Raw genomic sequence first — 17,761 nt, forward strand, 5'->3', positions numbered from 1 at the left:
GGGGGGGGTAGTGTGGGGGTGGTTGTGTATGTGGTTGTATGTTAGTGGTTGTGTGGCTGTGTGTGTGTGTGTGTGTGTGTGTGTGTTTGGGTGGGTGCACGTGTGTGGCTGTGGCTGTGGCTGTGGGCAGGGGCGGGGGTGGGTGGTAGGACGGGGTGGGACAGGGACCTGGAAGGTACAGAAGTGGTTGTGGGGACTCCGCAGTCCGTTTTATTCTGTTTTCCAGCTTCAAGTTTCCAGCCTTCTGTCGAATGTCTTTAAGTTACTGATGACTCACAAGGTGAGGCCCGAGGCGCAGCTGAGCCTCCACGCGCTGCTCAGGCTGGAGGGCAGGCGTCTGGGGAAGCCGGAGGGTGGCCGCAGGGTGGAGGGAGGTACTTCCCCTCCGTGCGATCTCGTCCTGGCGGACATTCGTGTGGCGAGTGCTGTTCGTGTTCGCTGACACGGGCGTGGCGGGCCGTTTCCCTCTCACGGTGACTCTGAGTACCCCTCGGTCGAGCGGCCCAAGTACCCGCGATACCCAGCTGGAGAGACGAATACCCAGCTGTCTTCACAAATGCCAGAACTGCCTCACTTGGGCTTTTCATGCCTTTTCCGTCCTCAGTTCTCATTAGTGATGCTTAGTATTAACGTAAGTCATACTTACCTCTTTCCCGTGTGGCATAAAGTCCCGGGGCCAAGGGTGGCCCAAGAGGAGGTGCCTCTTGTCCTGGTGGGTTCAGAGGCCCCGGTGGGGCTGTCTTGGCCTTCGCCTCCTGCCCCAGTCCCTTAGGGGGAAGTGGCCTCATGGTTCTTCACCTTGGCCTTTGCCTCGGCTCTATCTGCTCCTGATGGAGTGTGGTCTTGGGCCACTCTTCAGAGTGAAGCCGCCAGCCAAGGCGTTGAGGGTGGGGAAGGGAGGATTCTCCTCTGAAGATGGCCTTTCCCATCATTTCCCGTGAGGCTCTGCAGTCTGGTAATAAAACACCACGTGGAGGAGGCAGCTCTTTGGCAGGGATCATAGCACAGAGCTGAGAGTCCTAAAGTTGTCTGGCCCGGCGCCTTCACTCTACAGAAGGCACAGCGGGGGAGGCCGGTCTGCTCTCTTTCTCGGGCCTCAGTGGTGGAGCCGGGACTTGACACGTAACCAGGTCTCTCAGTCCTGTGCTCTCTGTGCTGCTCCATGACTCCTCTGCAGTAGCGGCATGCTTGGGACAAAAGAGACTCACAGACCAGGGGTCTCCAAGTACCCTATGGATTCATGAGATAACAGGTGCCGCTGGCTCGTGTAGGACGCCTACCACCTGGGTCCGTTGCGCATCCAGCTTCTCGTTAAATCTCAGGACGATGCCCGCAGGCAGGTCTGATCTCTATCGTGTTATCTGAATGAAGAGACGGGGCACGGAAGGACTAAGTGACTCCCCACGTCCCACCAACTGTGCGTGGCACAGCCTCCCCCCTGCCCCCCTGCAACTGTCTCTTGACTCTAGAGTTGGCTTTGTTGGTGGGGTTTTGGTAAAAAACTTTATGCTTTCCAAAACTTCTGACACGTTCTGTTTTGCAGGAGGCTTCCATACGGCCTCGGGGTTGGGGAAAGCTTTAGTCATCGCTAGGGAGTTGGGTTGGAGGGAAACAGGACTGAACATCCGCTCCTGGGAGTTCAGTCGCACACGATGCAGAGCAGGTGGCCAAGACTCAGGCTCACCAGCTCTGACCTGAATGAGCGCCTCCCAGCCCCCAGGGCCGCCGTGAGTAACCACAGTAGTGTGCAGGGGCTCCCTGTGTGCGCCCTATATCATGTTGTCACTGTCCCATTTAAAGCCCTCAACATCCTCAAGGCAGGCACCTGTGCCCAGAGGCCCAGCCACGAACCCACGGCCACACGGCGCCTGTGGTAATGCCAGGACCCGGGTGCCGGCCATCTGACCACAGAGCCCGGACTCTTCCTGCTTTGTCCTCCTGTCCCCTGTGCTCTAACTCCGCAGACAGCCTTCCTTACACACAGTGTGGGACACAGTGGTTCAAAGCTCTTGAAGTGTTTGCTGTTATCGTTGCTGTTCCCAGGATGGGAGAGCCGACAGGTACCTAGTACAAGTACCGAATTCTGGACACTTCACCAGGCATTTAATTTTTTAACAAAAACGTTTATAGGTAAAATATATGTATACATTTATCCTAACCATTTTTTAAAGTTTTTTTTTTAATGTTTATTTACTTCTGAGAGAGAGAGAGAGAGCGCACATGTGTGCTCGAGCGGGAGAGGGGCAGAGAGAGAGAGGGGGAAGCAGGCTCTGTGCTGAGAGCAGAGAGCCCGATGTGGGGCTCGAACCCATGAACCGTGAGATCATGACTTGAGCTGAAGTCAGACATTTAACCGACTGAGCCACCCAGGCACCCTAACCCTAACCATTTTCAGTGCATAGTTCAGTGGTGTCCACCATATTCACATTGTTGTGTAACAAATCTCTAGAACTTTCTCAATTTGCGAAATGGAAGCTATATCCGTTGATCGGCATCTCTCAGTTAATTTCTTCCTCCTGGCAACCCCTGGCAACCACCGTCCTATTTTCTGTTTCTGTGATTTTGACGACTCTAGATATCCCGTATAAATGGAATCGCGCCCTATTTGTCCTTTGGTCACTGGCTTCATTCCACATCATGCCCTCGAGGTTCCTCCATATTGTAGCACGTGACAGGGTTTCCTCCTTCTGTAAGACTGAATAATATTCCACCGTATGTCTACACCGTATTTTCTTTATTTGTTCACCCAGCCACGGATATTGGGGCTACTTCCCCCTCTTGGCTGTTATGAATAATTCTGTAGTGAACATGGATGTGCAAATATTTCTTTGAGGTCCTGCTTCGAGTTCTTTGTATATTTACCCAGAAGTGGGACTGCTATATCATATGGTATTTTTTTTTAGTTTTTGAGGAAGCTCTGTACCGCTTTTCCATGCGTGATTTTACCTGTCTGCCACCAATCTACAAAGGATCCAGTCCGGCTCTTTGCTAGTGCCCATCCTACCGGGCGTGAGGTGGTATCTCCTTGTGGTTCTGATTGCGTTTCTCTAGTGATTAGTGACGTTCAGCATCTATTCATATGCTTGTTGGCCATTTATACATCTTCTTTGGAGAAATGTCTATTCAAGTGACACTTAACTTTTTAATAAAATATTTGCCAGAGGGGAGCCTGGGTGGCTCGGTCGGTTAAGCTCTGATTTCGGCTCAGGTCATGATCTCACAGCTCCTGAGTTCGAGCCCTGCGTCGGGCTCTTTGCTGACAGCTCAGAGCCTGGAGCCTCCTTCGGTTTCTGTTTCCCACTCTGGCCTTCCCCTGCTTGTGCTCTGTCTCTGTCTCTCTCTCTCTCTTTCTCTCAAAAATAAATGTTAAAAAACATACACATTTGTCAGAAACAGTGGAAGAAAGAATACAACAAACTCAAGCTCACCCCTCAGCTTAAGTTAAGAATGAAAACATTTCTGGTGGTGCTGAAGCACGACCTGACCCCCAGACAACTTCTCAGGTCTTAACGGAGACAAATGCCCTTTACCTTTTTTTTTTTTAAGTTTTATTTATTTTGAGAGAGAGAGAGAGAGAGCATGTGTGCCAGCGGGGGAGGGGCAGAGGGTGAGGGAGAGAATCCACACTGTCAGCGCAGAGCCCGACAGGCTCGAACTCCCGAACCGTGAGATCATGACCTGAGACGAAATCAAGAGTCGGACGATTAACCCACTGACCCCCCCGGGCGCCCCAATAACGTTTCACTTTTAACAGAGAGTATGTCCCCCTGAGTCAGCCTTCCATTTTCTGACCTTCTGTGCTCTCGAAAAGCAGATTCTTGCTCTTCCAGGTTTCAATTCTGGCTCTACTCTCCCTCACGCAGCGGCCTGGAATAAATCACTTAACCACCCTGCACCTGAGCTTCCTTTCTCTAGCATGTGGAGAACAGTACGTTTGCGGACTAGTTGAGTAATTTACTTAAATCGCTGCTACTATTCCCCTGGCTCCAAAGGGGAGGCAGCCATGCTGTTTGAGCAAAGCCACTTGCGCGGTCTCACAAAGGCCGTTGCAGCTCTTGAAGGATGACCCTCGTGCAGCTGTGAAATAGTCATTTTATCATTTTTAAGTCATTCATCCACACACACCCCTAGAGAAGTACGTGCTTCATCCCCCAGATTTTCCGTCAATATTTCTAGTAGAGGGGAGGTTGGGGGAGTAGATGATGGTGGGGAAGATGATGGGGTTGGGAGAGGAGTGGTAGGTAGGTGGTAGAAATCCCAGGCATGGAGTGGACGGTCTCATGGTTATCCGGGATCCTCTCTCTCTGTCAGTGGGCTTTGGCAAGAACCAGTTTTTCTGTTTCAGGTAAAGCTAGAGAGCAACTTCGCCTCCATTGTGTTCGCCATCATGGTGTTGGAGGGGCTTGGCCGCTCCCTGGACCCCAAACTGGACATCCTGGAGGCAGCGAAGCCCTTCCTTCTGAAAGGACCAGCGTCGTCCTCCCGCTGACCGCAGCCGTCGGCAGGCAGCGGGCTTTCGTCTCAGAACTGAAGGCCACCCCCGGCAGCCTCTCCTGTGGCAGCTTGGACATTTTCAAATTGGTACGCGTGGAAAGCATGCCGAGGTCTGGCACTCTGAACTGGTTCAGGCTTCTGTGTGAAAAGCTTTGGGTTATTTGGGGAAGGAAAGGGAGGGGAGACTCCTCTCCGTTCAGCGTGGGAGCTGGGCCCGGTGTCAGGGAGACTTTCAGGGAAAATGTTCCGGGGAGGAGGACAAATAAACTTAGTTATTTTGTTTTCTCGTTTCTCTCTTTTCTTCTTAACCCTGTACATTTCCCAATCAGGGAGGCCCTGCAAGTGCTCTGATATTTAGGTTAGAAAATGTCACAGAATCCTGTAGACCCATGGCTTCCAAATGTTTTTGATTAGGTACCCTCCTAGTGAAAAGTTGAATCTATTTACATACATACCTGCACGCACATAACGTATTTAGAAGTTTTACACAGGTTCTACCGCCACCAGCAGATCTCTGAAGGCACGGTATATGCTCTGGGCAAATTTTGCTGTACTTCAAAGTATCTTCTTGATAATCTTTCATATTTTTTGGTGACCTGCTAAATTTTATGACCAGGTAAAGTGATTAATATGGCTGCCACAGTAGGGACAGGGACGGAATCATCTCTGCCATTTTCTTAAAGTTCCCCGGTGCTCACATATCAGCATTCATACTGCAGTCTCTGAGCAGTGTTCAGGCCCTTTCCCATTCGTCCAGGGTTAACTTTGGCTGATATTAACACAGAGGTAACATAACGAGAACTTCCTGTAAACCAGGGCCTGACACCTGCAGTAGCACACGGTGACACTCTCCAGCAATGAATTAAGGAGGCCACTGCCTGCCTTTCTGCCCTGGGCCCACTCACGGTCAGTTCCCTAAAACGGGTGGGCCCCCATGGACTAAGCGGGTCCCAGGGTCAGCTTGTAGAGCCGATATCAGTAAAACTTAGTTTCTTTCTTTTCTTTTTCTTCTTTTCTTTTTCTTCCTTTTCTTTCGTTCTCCCTTTCTTTCTTTCTTTCTTTTTCTTTCTTTTCTTTCTCTCTCTCTTCTTCTTCTTCTTCTTCTTCTTCTTTTTGATAAAAAATAGTATTTTCTCCCACATCACAGTGGATTCTCTTGCTTGTTTTGGAGACCACTGCTCTAGATAGTAGTAAGTCAAGCCTTCCCGCTTTCTGGAAGTTCTGGTCTGACCACAGGACTAGATTCTTCCACTCTTTCCTTCTCAAGGATGAAGTTCCTCCCCTTTGTCTTTTAGGGAGCAAAGAAGGTTTAGTTGCACATAGGATCATTTGGGGCAGTTTTTTTGAGGGGTATGGATAGCAATTTTACTTATCAGGTCTTTTTTTAATGTTTATTTTTGAGAGAGAGTGTGTGTGAGCAGGGGAGGGGCAGAGAGAGAGAGAGAGAGAGAGAGAGATTGATTGAGATTCCCAAGCAGGCTCCATGCTGTCAGCACAGAGCCCCTCGCGGGGCTCGAACCCACGAACTGTGAGATCATGACCTGAGCCCAAATAAAAAGTTGGACGCTTAACCAACTGAGCCGCCCAGGCACCCCTTTACTTATCAAGTCTTGAGGGGAGGGCACTCTAGTCAGGCAGTGAGGGGTTGGGGTGGCTCCAGATAGCTGGGGTGGGCAGTGGCACTGTTCAGCTTCCTCACGGGCACTACAGCCAGACACAGAGCCCTTGTGTCCAGTGCACGTACACCTACGCTGTGAGGTGAGAGAGGGTCCAAGTGCAGGGTGGGTGCCGCCCTGAGCCTGTCTCAGCAGTACTGAGCTTTGCCTTAAAGCCGATGGATTTAATCAAACTATTGGTGGCATGTGTTAGTTATCTAACATCGCCTACAAACTACCCCAAACTTAGTGGCTGAAAACAACAAAACTTAGTACCTCACAGTGTCTGCAGGTCAGAAATCTGGGTGCAGTCTAGCCAGGTCCCCTGCTCAGGGTTTTGCCCAGGCTGAGGGCATCTTGAGTCTCCACAGGGGTGGGTGCGATGCCAGGCTCATTCACGTGGCTGTTGGCACACTTCAGTTCCTCGTGGGCTGTTGGACTGAGGGCCTCAGTTCCTCAGGAGCCATTATAGCAGCAGCCGAAAATGAACACAGGCTGTCTCAAAGAGGAGAAAAATGGGCAACAGATGTGCTTTAATGTAGGTAATTGGCTGATTTTTAAATTCAGCATCTTAAAGAATGCTACATCTGATTTCTAAAGTCGTCTTCTTACCGAGAAAAGGCTACTGACTTGGGTGTAAGTGGATAAAGGGGCAGCATGGTGGCTGTCCCCTGAAGAGCGACCACAACTCAATCCCTTCTAAAGTAGAAAGAATAAGGTTCATTTCTGTGTTACTAAAACCGCTGGACAGATGGGTTCCTTTCTTCTTTCTAAGACTTCTGGAGAAAGGGAGATCAAGCCTTTAAACGTAGGAAATGAAATGATACATGAAGTTGTGTGAACAAAAGTTTGTTTTGTTTTTTCTCTCCCCTCCTTGCTTCCTTGCTTTGTTTTCTATTCCCAGCCAAGGAATAGGTTCTTGATTTGGGGTTAGATGCTGTATGTTAGGTCAGTTAGGGTCTGTCCCTAACTGACAGAGCCACCCAGGCGCCCAGCCCCTTTGGAATTCTTAAAGCGTGTCTAGAAAACAAATAGGCATCACTGCTACCTGGTCAAAATATTTTACTGATTGGGACCATAAACTTTATAGTAAAATCAGAATTTGTTAATGCAAGGCATTAAAGCTAAGGGTCCTACAAATGGTCTATAAAACAATATTTTTCTTACAAGCATTATTATAATTATTTAATATTACAAGCAAGCATTGAAGTTAAAACTTCTTGTTTAGTAATTCAGCAAAAAAGATGGGAAGAGTGGATGAATTTTAATTCCCCTGAATAGCTTTTGCTAGGAGGAAAGGAAAGAATAACAAAGAATAAACATTTCCTGAGTACATGTGGTGGGCTAGGTACTCTTAGAAGACTCGCACTCAGATGGGGCCACTGATACTCAGAGAAGTAAAGTGACTTGACTTTAATAGAGCTAATAGAGCTATTAACTCGATTTGACTCTATTCACTCTATTTGAACTCCAGATCTTTTGGCTTTTTTTTGTTTAAGCTGTGCTCCACCTCCCCCCCCCCCCCCCCCGCCCCTTGGCCTTGCAATCACAAATTCATTCTTTGCTGGGATCGGGGAAGTTGTGTAGCTTGGGCAGTGAGCTCCCAAGGAAGAATGGAAAGCTCTGTCTTCCCAGTTCATGAACTTCATATCTTAGTGGTCATACATGTCACTAGAAAGGGTAAGTGGCTCAGAGGAAGCCATGCTCTTGTGTATCAACTGGAAAGTCAACTTTCATCCAGAAAATAGTGGATTCTCTCCTCTATACACCAGCTTACAAGTTGGGAGGGGAGAGAGTTCTACAGGGCCAGGGGTTAAATTAATAGGCTGCTCAGAAGGTCACAAGGCAACTCAGTAATCCCAAGCTTTATGTGAGTGTAACTCCAGGGAGACAGGTTTCCTGTTACAGGGCACATGGAGACCCAGATCTTGGCACAGGAAGGATGTCAGTTATATTCAGTGCACTGAAATCCCTAAATTTAGGTCTGCATTTCTCTCCGTAAGTATCCTCTTCTTCATGCTTGTGACTCTGAGAATGAAGTCTTCAGGGCTTAGCAAACGATGCATTTCAAATCTCCAAGGTGTGAGGCTGGCAGGCTAAGTTTATAAATTAACCTTGTGGGGGGTGCCTGGGTGGCTCAGTCGGTTAAGCAATCGACTCTTCACTTTGGCTCAGGTCACGATCTCAGGTTGGGGAGATCAAGCCCCAGCTGTGCCCTGCCCTGACAGCATGGAGCTTGCTAGGGATTCTGTCTCTCCTTCTCTTCCCCGCCCCCGCTCGCATGTGAGCACACTCTCTCTCAAATAAATAAACAAACTTAAAAAAATAAATCAGTTAATCAAACTTGCAACTTTTTAGGAAGACCATAACCGGTAAGTAAAGACCCTAAGAATTTCTGGGAGGGTTGGGGGGAGATGGTGGTGTGGGTGTCTAGAGGAGCTTAGAGTCCATCCAGGATTTAATAGAAGGCAATATTAGGAGACAAAAGTCAAGAATCTAGGGTTGGCTCAGGATCAGGGAATTAGAGCACTGCATAAACTGGAGGGCACGCTAACATGCAGATTCCTCGGCCTTGCTCCAGACTGAAGAGTATCTGGGATCGGGCTCCTTAGGTGATTCTGATGCCACCAGTCCATGTACTGGTATTTACGCACCACTGGCTGCTGGTTGGTAATCAAGTGGCAGAACAATAAAAAAAACGAAGACTTTAAAGAAAACCGTTGTGAGCCTCTTGCAGGAGAGGAGAGCACAAAGGACTCGCTTTGGGCAGGTCCTCTGCTTCAGAAAGGGTCTAGCAGCCTTAAGGGGGGTCCAGAAGGCAGTTAACTAGGGAAGAACAGGCAGAGGAGCGGATGGAGGTGGGAAAACACCGTGTAGATGAGCAGTCAGAGAGGAGCGAGTGAGCAGACTCAGTGTTGGTTTCCCAGCACAAGCGCGCCAAGAGGGTCTCCTAAAGCTGAGCCTGAAGCCGGGAGACTCCTAAAGCCTTTCCCCCGGCAAAGGCCACCTTCTGGGAGAGGGGCGGGGCGACGTCATGACGTAACGGGGCGGGGCGCCGGGGGAAGTGACGTAAGAGGCGGTGCGGCCTGGGAACGGCGATCCGGACGCGGGCTGGCATGTCGGCTCTGAAGCGGTTGGCGCCTTTCTTTCGGGTTGGAAACCACTTGTTCAGAGGCCGCGGCTCCGGGGCGGCTGGAGGCACTGGAGTCCGTCAGTGAGTGTTGGCTGGGAGAGGGGCCCCGCCTGTTTCTAACGGAAAGCGCCGGTCTTCGGGACGCCCTCACCTTGACGCCGGGCACCTGGGCGGACCGGGTCTCTCCAGCGATCTCCGCCCCGAGGCATGCTGGGACTTGGAGTCCCGGTCCGTGACGTGGGGGCCAGGAGAGCCGGGGGGCAGTGGGCGCCGGGGCACTGTTTGCTTGGCAGGTTTTCCACTGTGCGGGGGGCCGCTCCTGCCCCAGGGGAGCCTGCCTTTGGGAAATTCAGTTGAACGTGGAGGCAAGCTGGAGCTGATCTGGAAGCGAGAGCAGGAGTTGGGGGAGGCGAGGGCGTTCTGGCAGAGGAAACAACCTGTACGGTGTGTTTTGAAGCGTCAAGTGCGAGGCAAGGAGTGTCCGAAGTGCCTCGGGAGACCTTGGGACGTAGGGAGGGAATGTCCGCATGCCCGGCTGGAGGATTTCTAACGGAGGCGATAGCGATCCCAGCGAGGTTTTAATTATGTCACATAACCAGATTTTAATTCCATTCTGAATAGTTACTCTGGCTTCAGGGTGGAGGATGAATTCTCTTAAGGTTGTGGAGGTGATCACCCAGGGAGAGTGCCGAAGGGTGAGAAGAGAGCCAAAAGTGGATGCTTGGACAATATAGGAATAAAAAAAAAAAAAAAAGAAAGAGATCTTATTTTTTAGAACTGTTTTGGGTTCACAGCAGAATTGAGTGGTAGGTACAGAGACTTCCCATAAGGCCCCTGTTCTCATGCATAGCCTCCTCCATTATCAACATTCCCTATGAGAATGTTCCCTTTGGCAGAATCGATTGACACATTATCTCCGAATCCCATAGTTCGTGTTAGGGTTCACTCTCGCAACGCCAGAATTAAGAGAATGAGCAATAGAGGAGTCACCCGTGAGGCAGCCCAAAAATTCAACTGGAGATCATAGTGCTGGGATGCCAAGGGAGGGCACTTCTGCCAAAAATGAATTGGTAGTGCAGAGATTCAGTACGAGCAGGACAGAAAGTAGAACGCCCGATTTTTACAGGTGATGTCCCAGGCCCCTTAGATCATCATCTACGTTTTTCCAAGAGGCAGGGTAGGGTAGTGGTTAAAAGCAGGATTGTGGCCTCAAACTGCCTCAATTCAAATGTCACCTCTGCCACAGTCTAGCTGTTTGGCCTTGGAAGTTTGTTTTTTTCTTTTTACTGTTTATTTGCTTATTTTGAGAGAGAGAGCATGAGCAAGGGAGGGGTAGAGAGGGAGAGAGAATCCCAAGCCGACTGTGCACTGTCAGGGCAGAACCCGATGAGGGGCTTGATCTCAACTAACCTCGAGTTCGTGACCTGAGCGAAGTCAGGAGTTGCATGCTTAACCCACTGAGCTACATAGGTGCCTGTCTTAAAAAAAAAAAAAAAAAAATTTAATGTTTGTTTATTTTGAAGGAGAGAGAACGTGAGCAGGGGAAGGGCAGAGAGAGAGGGAGACAGAATCTGAAGCAGGTTCCAGGCTGTGAACAAGCTCAGCACAAAGTCAGACGTGGGGCTCAAATCCATGAACTGTGGGATCATGACCTGAACCACCATGTGCCCCTCTTTTTTTTTTTTTTTTTTTTTAAATGCTCTCTCCACCCAGTGTGGGACTCAAATTCATGACCCTGAGATCCAGAGCTGCGTGCTCTACCAACTGAGCCAGCCAGGTGCCCCAACGACCCACTTATTTCAAGTCATAGTTAAAACAGCAGGTCACTGTGGCAATAATGAAATGTGGAGAGTTCCTGGTAGTGAGTTTGAACTGTAATTCTCAAATATTATCTTAATGAATTTAACTGATGGGCCCTTGTATCTAAAACGTATCAAAGAGGAAGCCTGTTGTTACAATATATTGAATTCTCATCCCCATAGTTTGTTTGTAAAATGAAGTATTTATATGCATAGATAGGTCCTGAATAAATACTGTTAAATAAAATTGGCACATGATGGCATTACAGAAACAGTGTGATATATTCTTCAGGTCGTAAAGCAATGATGCTTGAGGGAGCCTTTTATTTTTTTTAATGTTTATTTATTTTTTGGAGACAGAACAAGCAGGGGAGGAACAGAGAGATGGGGGAGACACAGAATCCGAGGCAGACTCCAGGCTCCGAGCTGTCAACACAGAGCCTGCCGTGGGGCTCAAACCCACAAACTGTGAGATCATGACCTGAGCCGAAGTCAGCCGCCCAACCGACTGAACCACCCAGGCACCCCTTGAAGGTGCCTTTTAAAAGTAATATGTGGTCACTATTTAAAAACAAACAAACAGGGGCGCCTGGGTGGCTCAGTCGGTTAAGCGTCCGACTTCAGCTCAGGTCACGATCTCGCGGTCCGTGAGTTCGAGCCCCGCGTCGGGCTCTGGGCTGATGGCTCGGAGCCTGGAGCCTGCTTCCGATTCTGTGTCTCCCTCTCTCTCTGCCCCTACCCCGTTCATGCTCTGTCTCTGTCTCAAAAATAAAAATAAAACGTTAAAAAAAAAATAAAAAAATAAAAACAAACAAAAAATCCATATTACTCAGCCATAAAAAAATGAAATCTTGCCATTTGCCACAACGTGGGTAGATCCAGAGTGTAATGCTAAGTGAATTCAGTCATAGAAAAAGACCATATTATTTCATTCATATGTGGAATTTAAGAAAAACAAATGAGCGAAGGCAGGGAAAAAGAGAGAGGCAACCAAGAAACAGACTCTTAACCCTAGAGAACAAACTGATGGTTACCAGACAGGAGGTGGGTGGGGGGATGGGTGACCTAGGTGATGGGGATTGAGGAGGGCACTTGTGATGAGCACTGGGTGTTGCATGGAAGTTTTGGATTTCTATATTATACGTCTGAAACTAATATTACTCTGTATGTTAACTAACTGGAATTTAAACCAAAACTTAAGGGGTGCCTGAGTGGTCAGCCAGTTAAGCATCAGACCCTAGGTTTCAGTTCAGGTCATGATCACGTTATGGGAGATAGAACCCCACGCTATCCGCTTGGGATTCTCTCTCTCCCTCTGCCCCTACCCTGCTCATGCTCTCGCTGTCTCTCAAAATAAATAAAATAAACTTAAAAAAAAAGTTAATAAAAATTTAAATACATATGCAAAAATAGGAATCACCTCTTACACCATCAATATTTTATGTAGAGCCTTCCAAATAGATGTGTAATATACTGGGTAAATACTTACATAAAAATGAAACTTTATCTCTTCAGTGTGGTATCATGCTGATGGGAATTCTAATTAAGAACTGTGTCTTTGATTCATAAAATGAGAAAATTATTAATGTTGTTTGTAGGCAGTATTTAAGAGCTTGGGCTTTGCCACCAAATAATCCCCCAGTGTTTTCATTTGTGAATATTAGTAACCATAGGCTCTGTCTATAGGGTTATGAAAATAAATGATAATGCATATAAAATGCTTACTTTGGTGTTTGGCACATGGTAAACAATATATGATGATTATTAATAACCTTTAACAATTAAAGGGAGAGGATAGGGGCGCCTGGGTGGCTCAGTCGGTTAAGCGTCCGACTTCAGCTCAGGTCATGATCTCAAGGTTTGTGAATTTGAAGCTCCCAGTTGGGCTCTTTGCTGACAGCCTGGAGCCTGCTTCAGCTTCTGTGTCTCACTCACTCTCTCTGCCCCTTCCCTCCCTTTCAAAAACATAAATGAACATTAAAAAAATGTTAAAAGAGTAGGAGAGGATAATAAGGGTGGTGGGTAAGAATGTATAAGGAACCATAGATCTAGTGATGTTCTCAAATCTACAGCACAGTTTGAAGAAATGTTAGTGCAGTTTTGGTACAGTTATTCATTTCTATGCTGCACAGAAGAGAACATTGTTTTACAAGCTGGGTCTTACCTGAAATGAAATTTGTGAACACTGTACATTTTATATAGAAATTCTCTTTAAACTTCTGTATCATAGAATATGTATAGCTGCTAAATAGATCTTGACAATAACACCATTCAGTACAAATTATATTACGTTAGAGTCCACCTATAATAATTAAAATCTAACTGAATAAAAAGACTGCAGCCCTTAGGGATTGTGTCCCCCAGTTTATCAATATTGAAATGAAAACAAAAACCAGGAAAAGTTGTTTGGACTTACTGTTTTGAGGTTCTTTGCTCTGTTCAGAAGTATTAGCTTATTATTTATTTTTTTAAAGTAAACATTTGCTTTTATGTATTAAAAAAAATTTTTTTTAGGGTCATGAGTTCCGGCCTCACATTGGGTGTCAAGATTACCAAAAAAAATAAACTGAGAAAAAAAAAAAAAAGGATTTGCTGAGTCGTCATTCCCATATAGTGGTCTTTTAATAAAGACTGTAATAGAGCAGAGGACATAATTTGCCTTTGAAATAGATGGCTAAACAGAACAAAATTAATTTGCCCATTTGTTTTTCTGGATCAGCTAAGTGACGTACTGCTGCAGGTTCACTTCCCTGGACTAAAACTTGAGGCCGGTATCCCATTATCAACACGTTCATATTTCTGTAAAATACATGAATATTCACTAAAGGGAAATAATAATCTCATCAGTGCAGGCCAGTTTTTTGCTGCCAAACAAGTTTAAAAGCAGGCTTATGAAAAATGAGTTTCAAGGGACTGTGGAGGTCTGTCATCCTGTATTTCATGGAGGAGATGAGAAATGTTAGATTTAGGGGCACCTGGGTGGCTCAGTCGGTTAAGCGTCTGGCTTCGGCTCAGGTAATGATCTCACGGTTCGTGGGGTCAGGCTCCGCGTCGGGCTCTGTGCTGACAGCTCGGAGCCTGGAGCCTGCTTCGGATTCTGTGTCTCTCTCTGTCTGTCTGCCTGTCCCTGCTTGTGTGCTTTCTCTCTCTCTGCAAAATAAATAAATAAAACTTAAAAACAAAAACAAAAACAAATGTTAGATTCAGTTTCTAGATTTAACTTTAAAATTTTGGATGATTTCATACTTTGAAGAGGCACCAAGCGGTGTAACATTTTGTTTTGCGTCATAGTGCCGGTGGCGGGGGGCATATCGAGCCTCGGTATAGGCAGTTTCCCCAGCTGACCAAGTCCCAGGTGGTCCAGGCCGAGTTCTTCAGTGGGACCATGTGGTTCTGGATTCTCTGGCGTTTTTGGCATGACTCGGATGCTGTGCTGGTAAGTGCAGGACAATAATTCTAATATATTAATAGAGTATTATAATTAATTAGATTGTTATTACTAATATATCAATAGCTTAGCTTTTTCATTTCCTGTCTGTAGACCGTTTTGCTGTCTGGATGTATCCCTTTACCATGTTGTCCTTGGGGACATGCAGAATCCTATTAACAAATGAAATACATGATCTCTGACCTTTTCTACCCACAGGTGTACAGGTTGGTAATCCATCTCTTATGGTTTCTGTTAGGTTGTCATATTCGGAAGGAAGACTAGAAACTAATTCTTTTACCTTCTGAACCAGGGGTTCCTTGGTGGGTTAAGTTTCAGACTTCAGTTGCTTTAAATGCTCAATGTCATCTAGTCTGTGCAGGGGCCCAGGGCAGCCAGATCGGGGTGGGAGAGACGTGGGCTAATTTGTCTTGAGAAGTTAGCTGCTGGTAACCTTCTAACATGTTACTAGCCTCAACGGAGTTTTTATCACCTTTGCACGGACTCTCTTCTCCAGGAAATTAAACCTTTCCACCGTTGAAATCTGTGCTCGTTGATCTAGGTAGGAAAAAAATCTTCATACGCAAATCTTTGATGCATCGGGTTGATTCATGTCCCATTTCCCTTAGAACTCTGTGCTCTTGTCCCCCTGTAGGGAGCTGTTTGGTGTCTGAATTGGCAGCACGTGGACACCCCTAGCTCGCTGTAGGTCCGCTGTCAGGCCTGTATGTGGCTGCTTGGCCTGAGACGATGATGCCACCAGAAATGCCCTGAGTCGGGACTGAAGATGAATGAGCCCACCTGAGGCTTCCCGATCTCCCGTCAGGATTGACAGGACACTTTGAGACGTTATATTTTACCAGGGCTTTAACGCATTGTCGAGATGTGGGGTACCTTCTCCCTACCGTCCATCATGGATGCATACTGAAATGCTGGCTCGGGCTGCTGGCTCCAAAATGGGTAGGCTTTGAAGTTCAGGCCACAGCTCATATTGAACAGGTTGAAGAACAGTCGGATGAGCAAATAGTAAAGTAGTAGAATTTGTTCCTGTGGCATGTCAGGGTCTGTGTGTAGGACAACCTTAAATTTTTTTTCTTTTGAATTTAATTCACCGTATGGAATATATGTAGATTCTTTACCTTTTTTTGAACGGTTGTCCCCAGGGTCACTTTCCATATCCAGATCCTTCCCAGTGGACAGATGAAGAACTAGGTATCCTCCCTGATGATGAAGACTGAAAGTGTCGATTGAACTCTTTACAGGTGGGTATGCCCCACATTCCTTTGGAAACTTGTTTGCCTTGTGTCGATAAAAATGTTTTGACTTTATGATGGTCTTTCTAAAATCATGATGGACAATTAACTGTATTGTGTCTGACTTCTGCCTTTAGTATTTTCATATTTGCTGTCTCCTCTTCCTTTTCAATATTTGTTTTAAAAAATTCTCTTTTCCTGAGTCATGTTATGATTTAGGGTCCCATTTAGCCATCTTTTTTTTTTTTTTTTTTTTTTTTAGTGTTTGAGAGTGCAGGAGAGGCAGAGAGCGGGAGAGAGAATCCCAAGCAGGCTCTGCCCACAGCACGGAGCCCATTGTAGGGTTCCGTCTCATGAATGTGAGATCACGACCTGAGCCGAACGTGAGTTGAACGCTTAACTGCCTGAGTCACCCAGGCGCCCCTATCTATTTATTGATCAAAGACTTTTCTAAAGTATCAACTCCACAGGGGGATTATAGTGGTGGATAAGGCAGATACAGAGCTTGCAGTTATGTTTGTAGTTGCAGAAATACCATGCTCTACTCTGAGTGTTAAAGTATAGAAAGTTCCAGCTTATGAGAAGTGTTACGATACGGAATTGTGTGGAGATTAACCCTAAACAGTAAAAGGTTATGGTCCTTTCATTTTTCCAAATTAGGAATCAGAGTTTTTCTTAGTTTGAAAGGAAGGTTCTACTAGAACCTTCAGGGGTTAAGACATTCTCATGTAACATGTTTTTTAAATCAATCATTGCATTAATAATTGCCAGCACTCAGAAGGCCTTAGAAATTGTTTTATTTATTTTCAGGAATTATTTTAAATGCTAGGAAGCATTAAATGAAAAATGTTCCCATTCCATCATACTATTAGTATTGCTATTATAATTTTAATTAGAAGTAGCTTATTGAGGGGCACCTGGGTGGCTCAGTTGGTTAAGTGCCCGGCTTTGGCCCAGGTCATGATCTCATGTGAGTTTGAGCCCTGCGTCGGGCTCTGTGCTAACAGCTGAGAGCCTGCAACCTTCTTCAGATTCTGTGTCTCCCTCTCTCTGCCCCTCCCCTGCTTGCATCCTGTCTGTCTTGCTCTGAAAAATAAACATTAAAAAATAATTTTTTTAAGGAAAAAAAAGTAACTTATTGACATGAAAATTACAGCAGTTTTAGGGTATGTGGGGAGGAGAGGGAGAGGAAAAAAATGTCCCCCAAGGGCAGGTGGTTAAACTGTCTCACAGCTTGTTTTGTGTCTCTGGATTTACCGTGGGTAAACCAGGGGTCTCCGTTAGCAGGACCCTCCTTCCCTTTGGTAACGTGACTGCCAGCACAAACCTCCTCTTCTTACAGATTTCCCAGTATTCTCACACAGTCATTAACATTTTATTTTAAAGATGAGACTGTAAACCCTTTGAGAAGGTACTCTATAAGACTACTCTCATGATTGGTGCTCAGTGAATGCTTGAATAATTGAATAAAAGTTATGGATTTGAATTATTGAAAATAAAAGTACTTAAAGCTTTCTACTTTTGTTTCCCTGCAGGAGTCGGGCGAAAGTTTCAAGCGATTGAGGACTTCATATCGTACCTGAAAGTTGTACATTAAAGTGTTTTGGTCAACAGTGAGGAACTGAGTTATGGATGTTTCTGATAACGACAGCCACCCTCTATGGATTATTTCCTATGCTCCCAACTGCTGTCCTAACTGGTTACAGGCCCCGTCACTGGATCCTCTGGGGTACCCCATGGTGTAGACAGACATTAGCTCCACTTCTCAGTGAGGAAATTCAGGCTCAAGGAGATGAAGTAACTTTGCCTTAGGGTCACACGTTGATGAGTAGTGACATTAGGCCTGGTCCTGCACTTAACTGCAGAGCGATACCGCCCTCCTAGTGAATGTTGTAGTCCTATGTATGTTGACAGTTAACGTGAAAACTCTTGCCACTTCTCTACTGCTGGTGTTTTCTTGCCCGACATACAGAGGTGAGAGGTTTGTGTGGTCCATTTCT

General features: G+C 46.5%; 2 protein-coding genes across 3 annotated transcripts in view; both read left to right on the forward strand.

Annotated features, from left to right (window-relative positions):
• The window catches only part of ADCK2 (aarF domain containing kinase 2), an 18,768-nt gene extending 13,990 nt beyond the window's left edge, over positions 1-4,778 (forward strand). Inside the window, exons 7-8 of the mRNA XM_049643044.1 lie at positions 227-280; positions 4,346-4,778. Of these exons, the coding sequence (XP_049499001.1) occupies positions 227-280; positions 4,346-4,489 (198 nt within the window). The 3' untranslated portion in view covers positions 4,490-4,778. The remainder of the gene's footprint in view (positions 1-226; positions 281-4,345) is intronic.
• Positions 4,779-9,219: 4,441 nt separating this feature from the next.
• On the forward strand, positions 9,220-17,378 carry NDUFB2 (NADH:ubiquinone oxidoreductase subunit B2). 2 transcript variants are annotated; one of them, XM_049643057.1, is made up of 4 exons: positions 9,220-9,363; positions 14,373-14,517; positions 15,672-15,774; positions 17,297-17,378. In XM_049643057.1, exons 1-3 carry the CDS (start codon positions 9,266-9,268, stop codon positions 15,744-15,746), a joined length of 318 nt encoding a protein of 105 aa, XP_049499014.1. In that variant the 5' UTR covers positions 9,220-9,265; the 3' UTR covers positions 15,747-15,774; positions 17,297-17,378. The 2 variants fall into 2 exon arrangements, with proteins under 2 accessions (XP_049499014.1, XP_049499013.1); XM_049643056.1 differs by having other exon boundaries at positions 15,672-15,770.
• Positions 17,379-17,761: the final 383 nt, after the last annotated feature.

Source organism: Panthera uncia, chromosome A2 (genome assembly GCF_023721935.1).
Source record: "Panthera uncia isolate 11264 chromosome A2, Puncia_PCG_1.0, whole genome shotgun sequence".
In the NCBI taxonomy this organism is placed as follows: domain Eukaryota; kingdom Metazoa; phylum Chordata; class Mammalia; order Carnivora; family Felidae; genus Panthera; species Panthera uncia.

Bases quoted from the DNA above. Each gene is read 5' to 3' on its own strand.
- NDUFB2 (XM_049643057.1), top strand. From the start codon at position 9,266: ATGTCGGCTCTGAAGCGGTTGGCGCCTTTCTTTCGGGTTGGAAACCAC. The intron at 9,364-14,372 runs GTGAGTGTTGGC...TTTGCGTCATAG, and splicing joins GGAGGCACTGGAGTCCGTCA to TGCCGGTGGCGGGGGGCATA. The intron at 14,518-15,671 runs GTAAGTGCAGGA...GGTTGTCCCCAG, and splicing joins ATGACTCGGATGCTGTGCTG to GGTCACTTTCCATATCCAGA.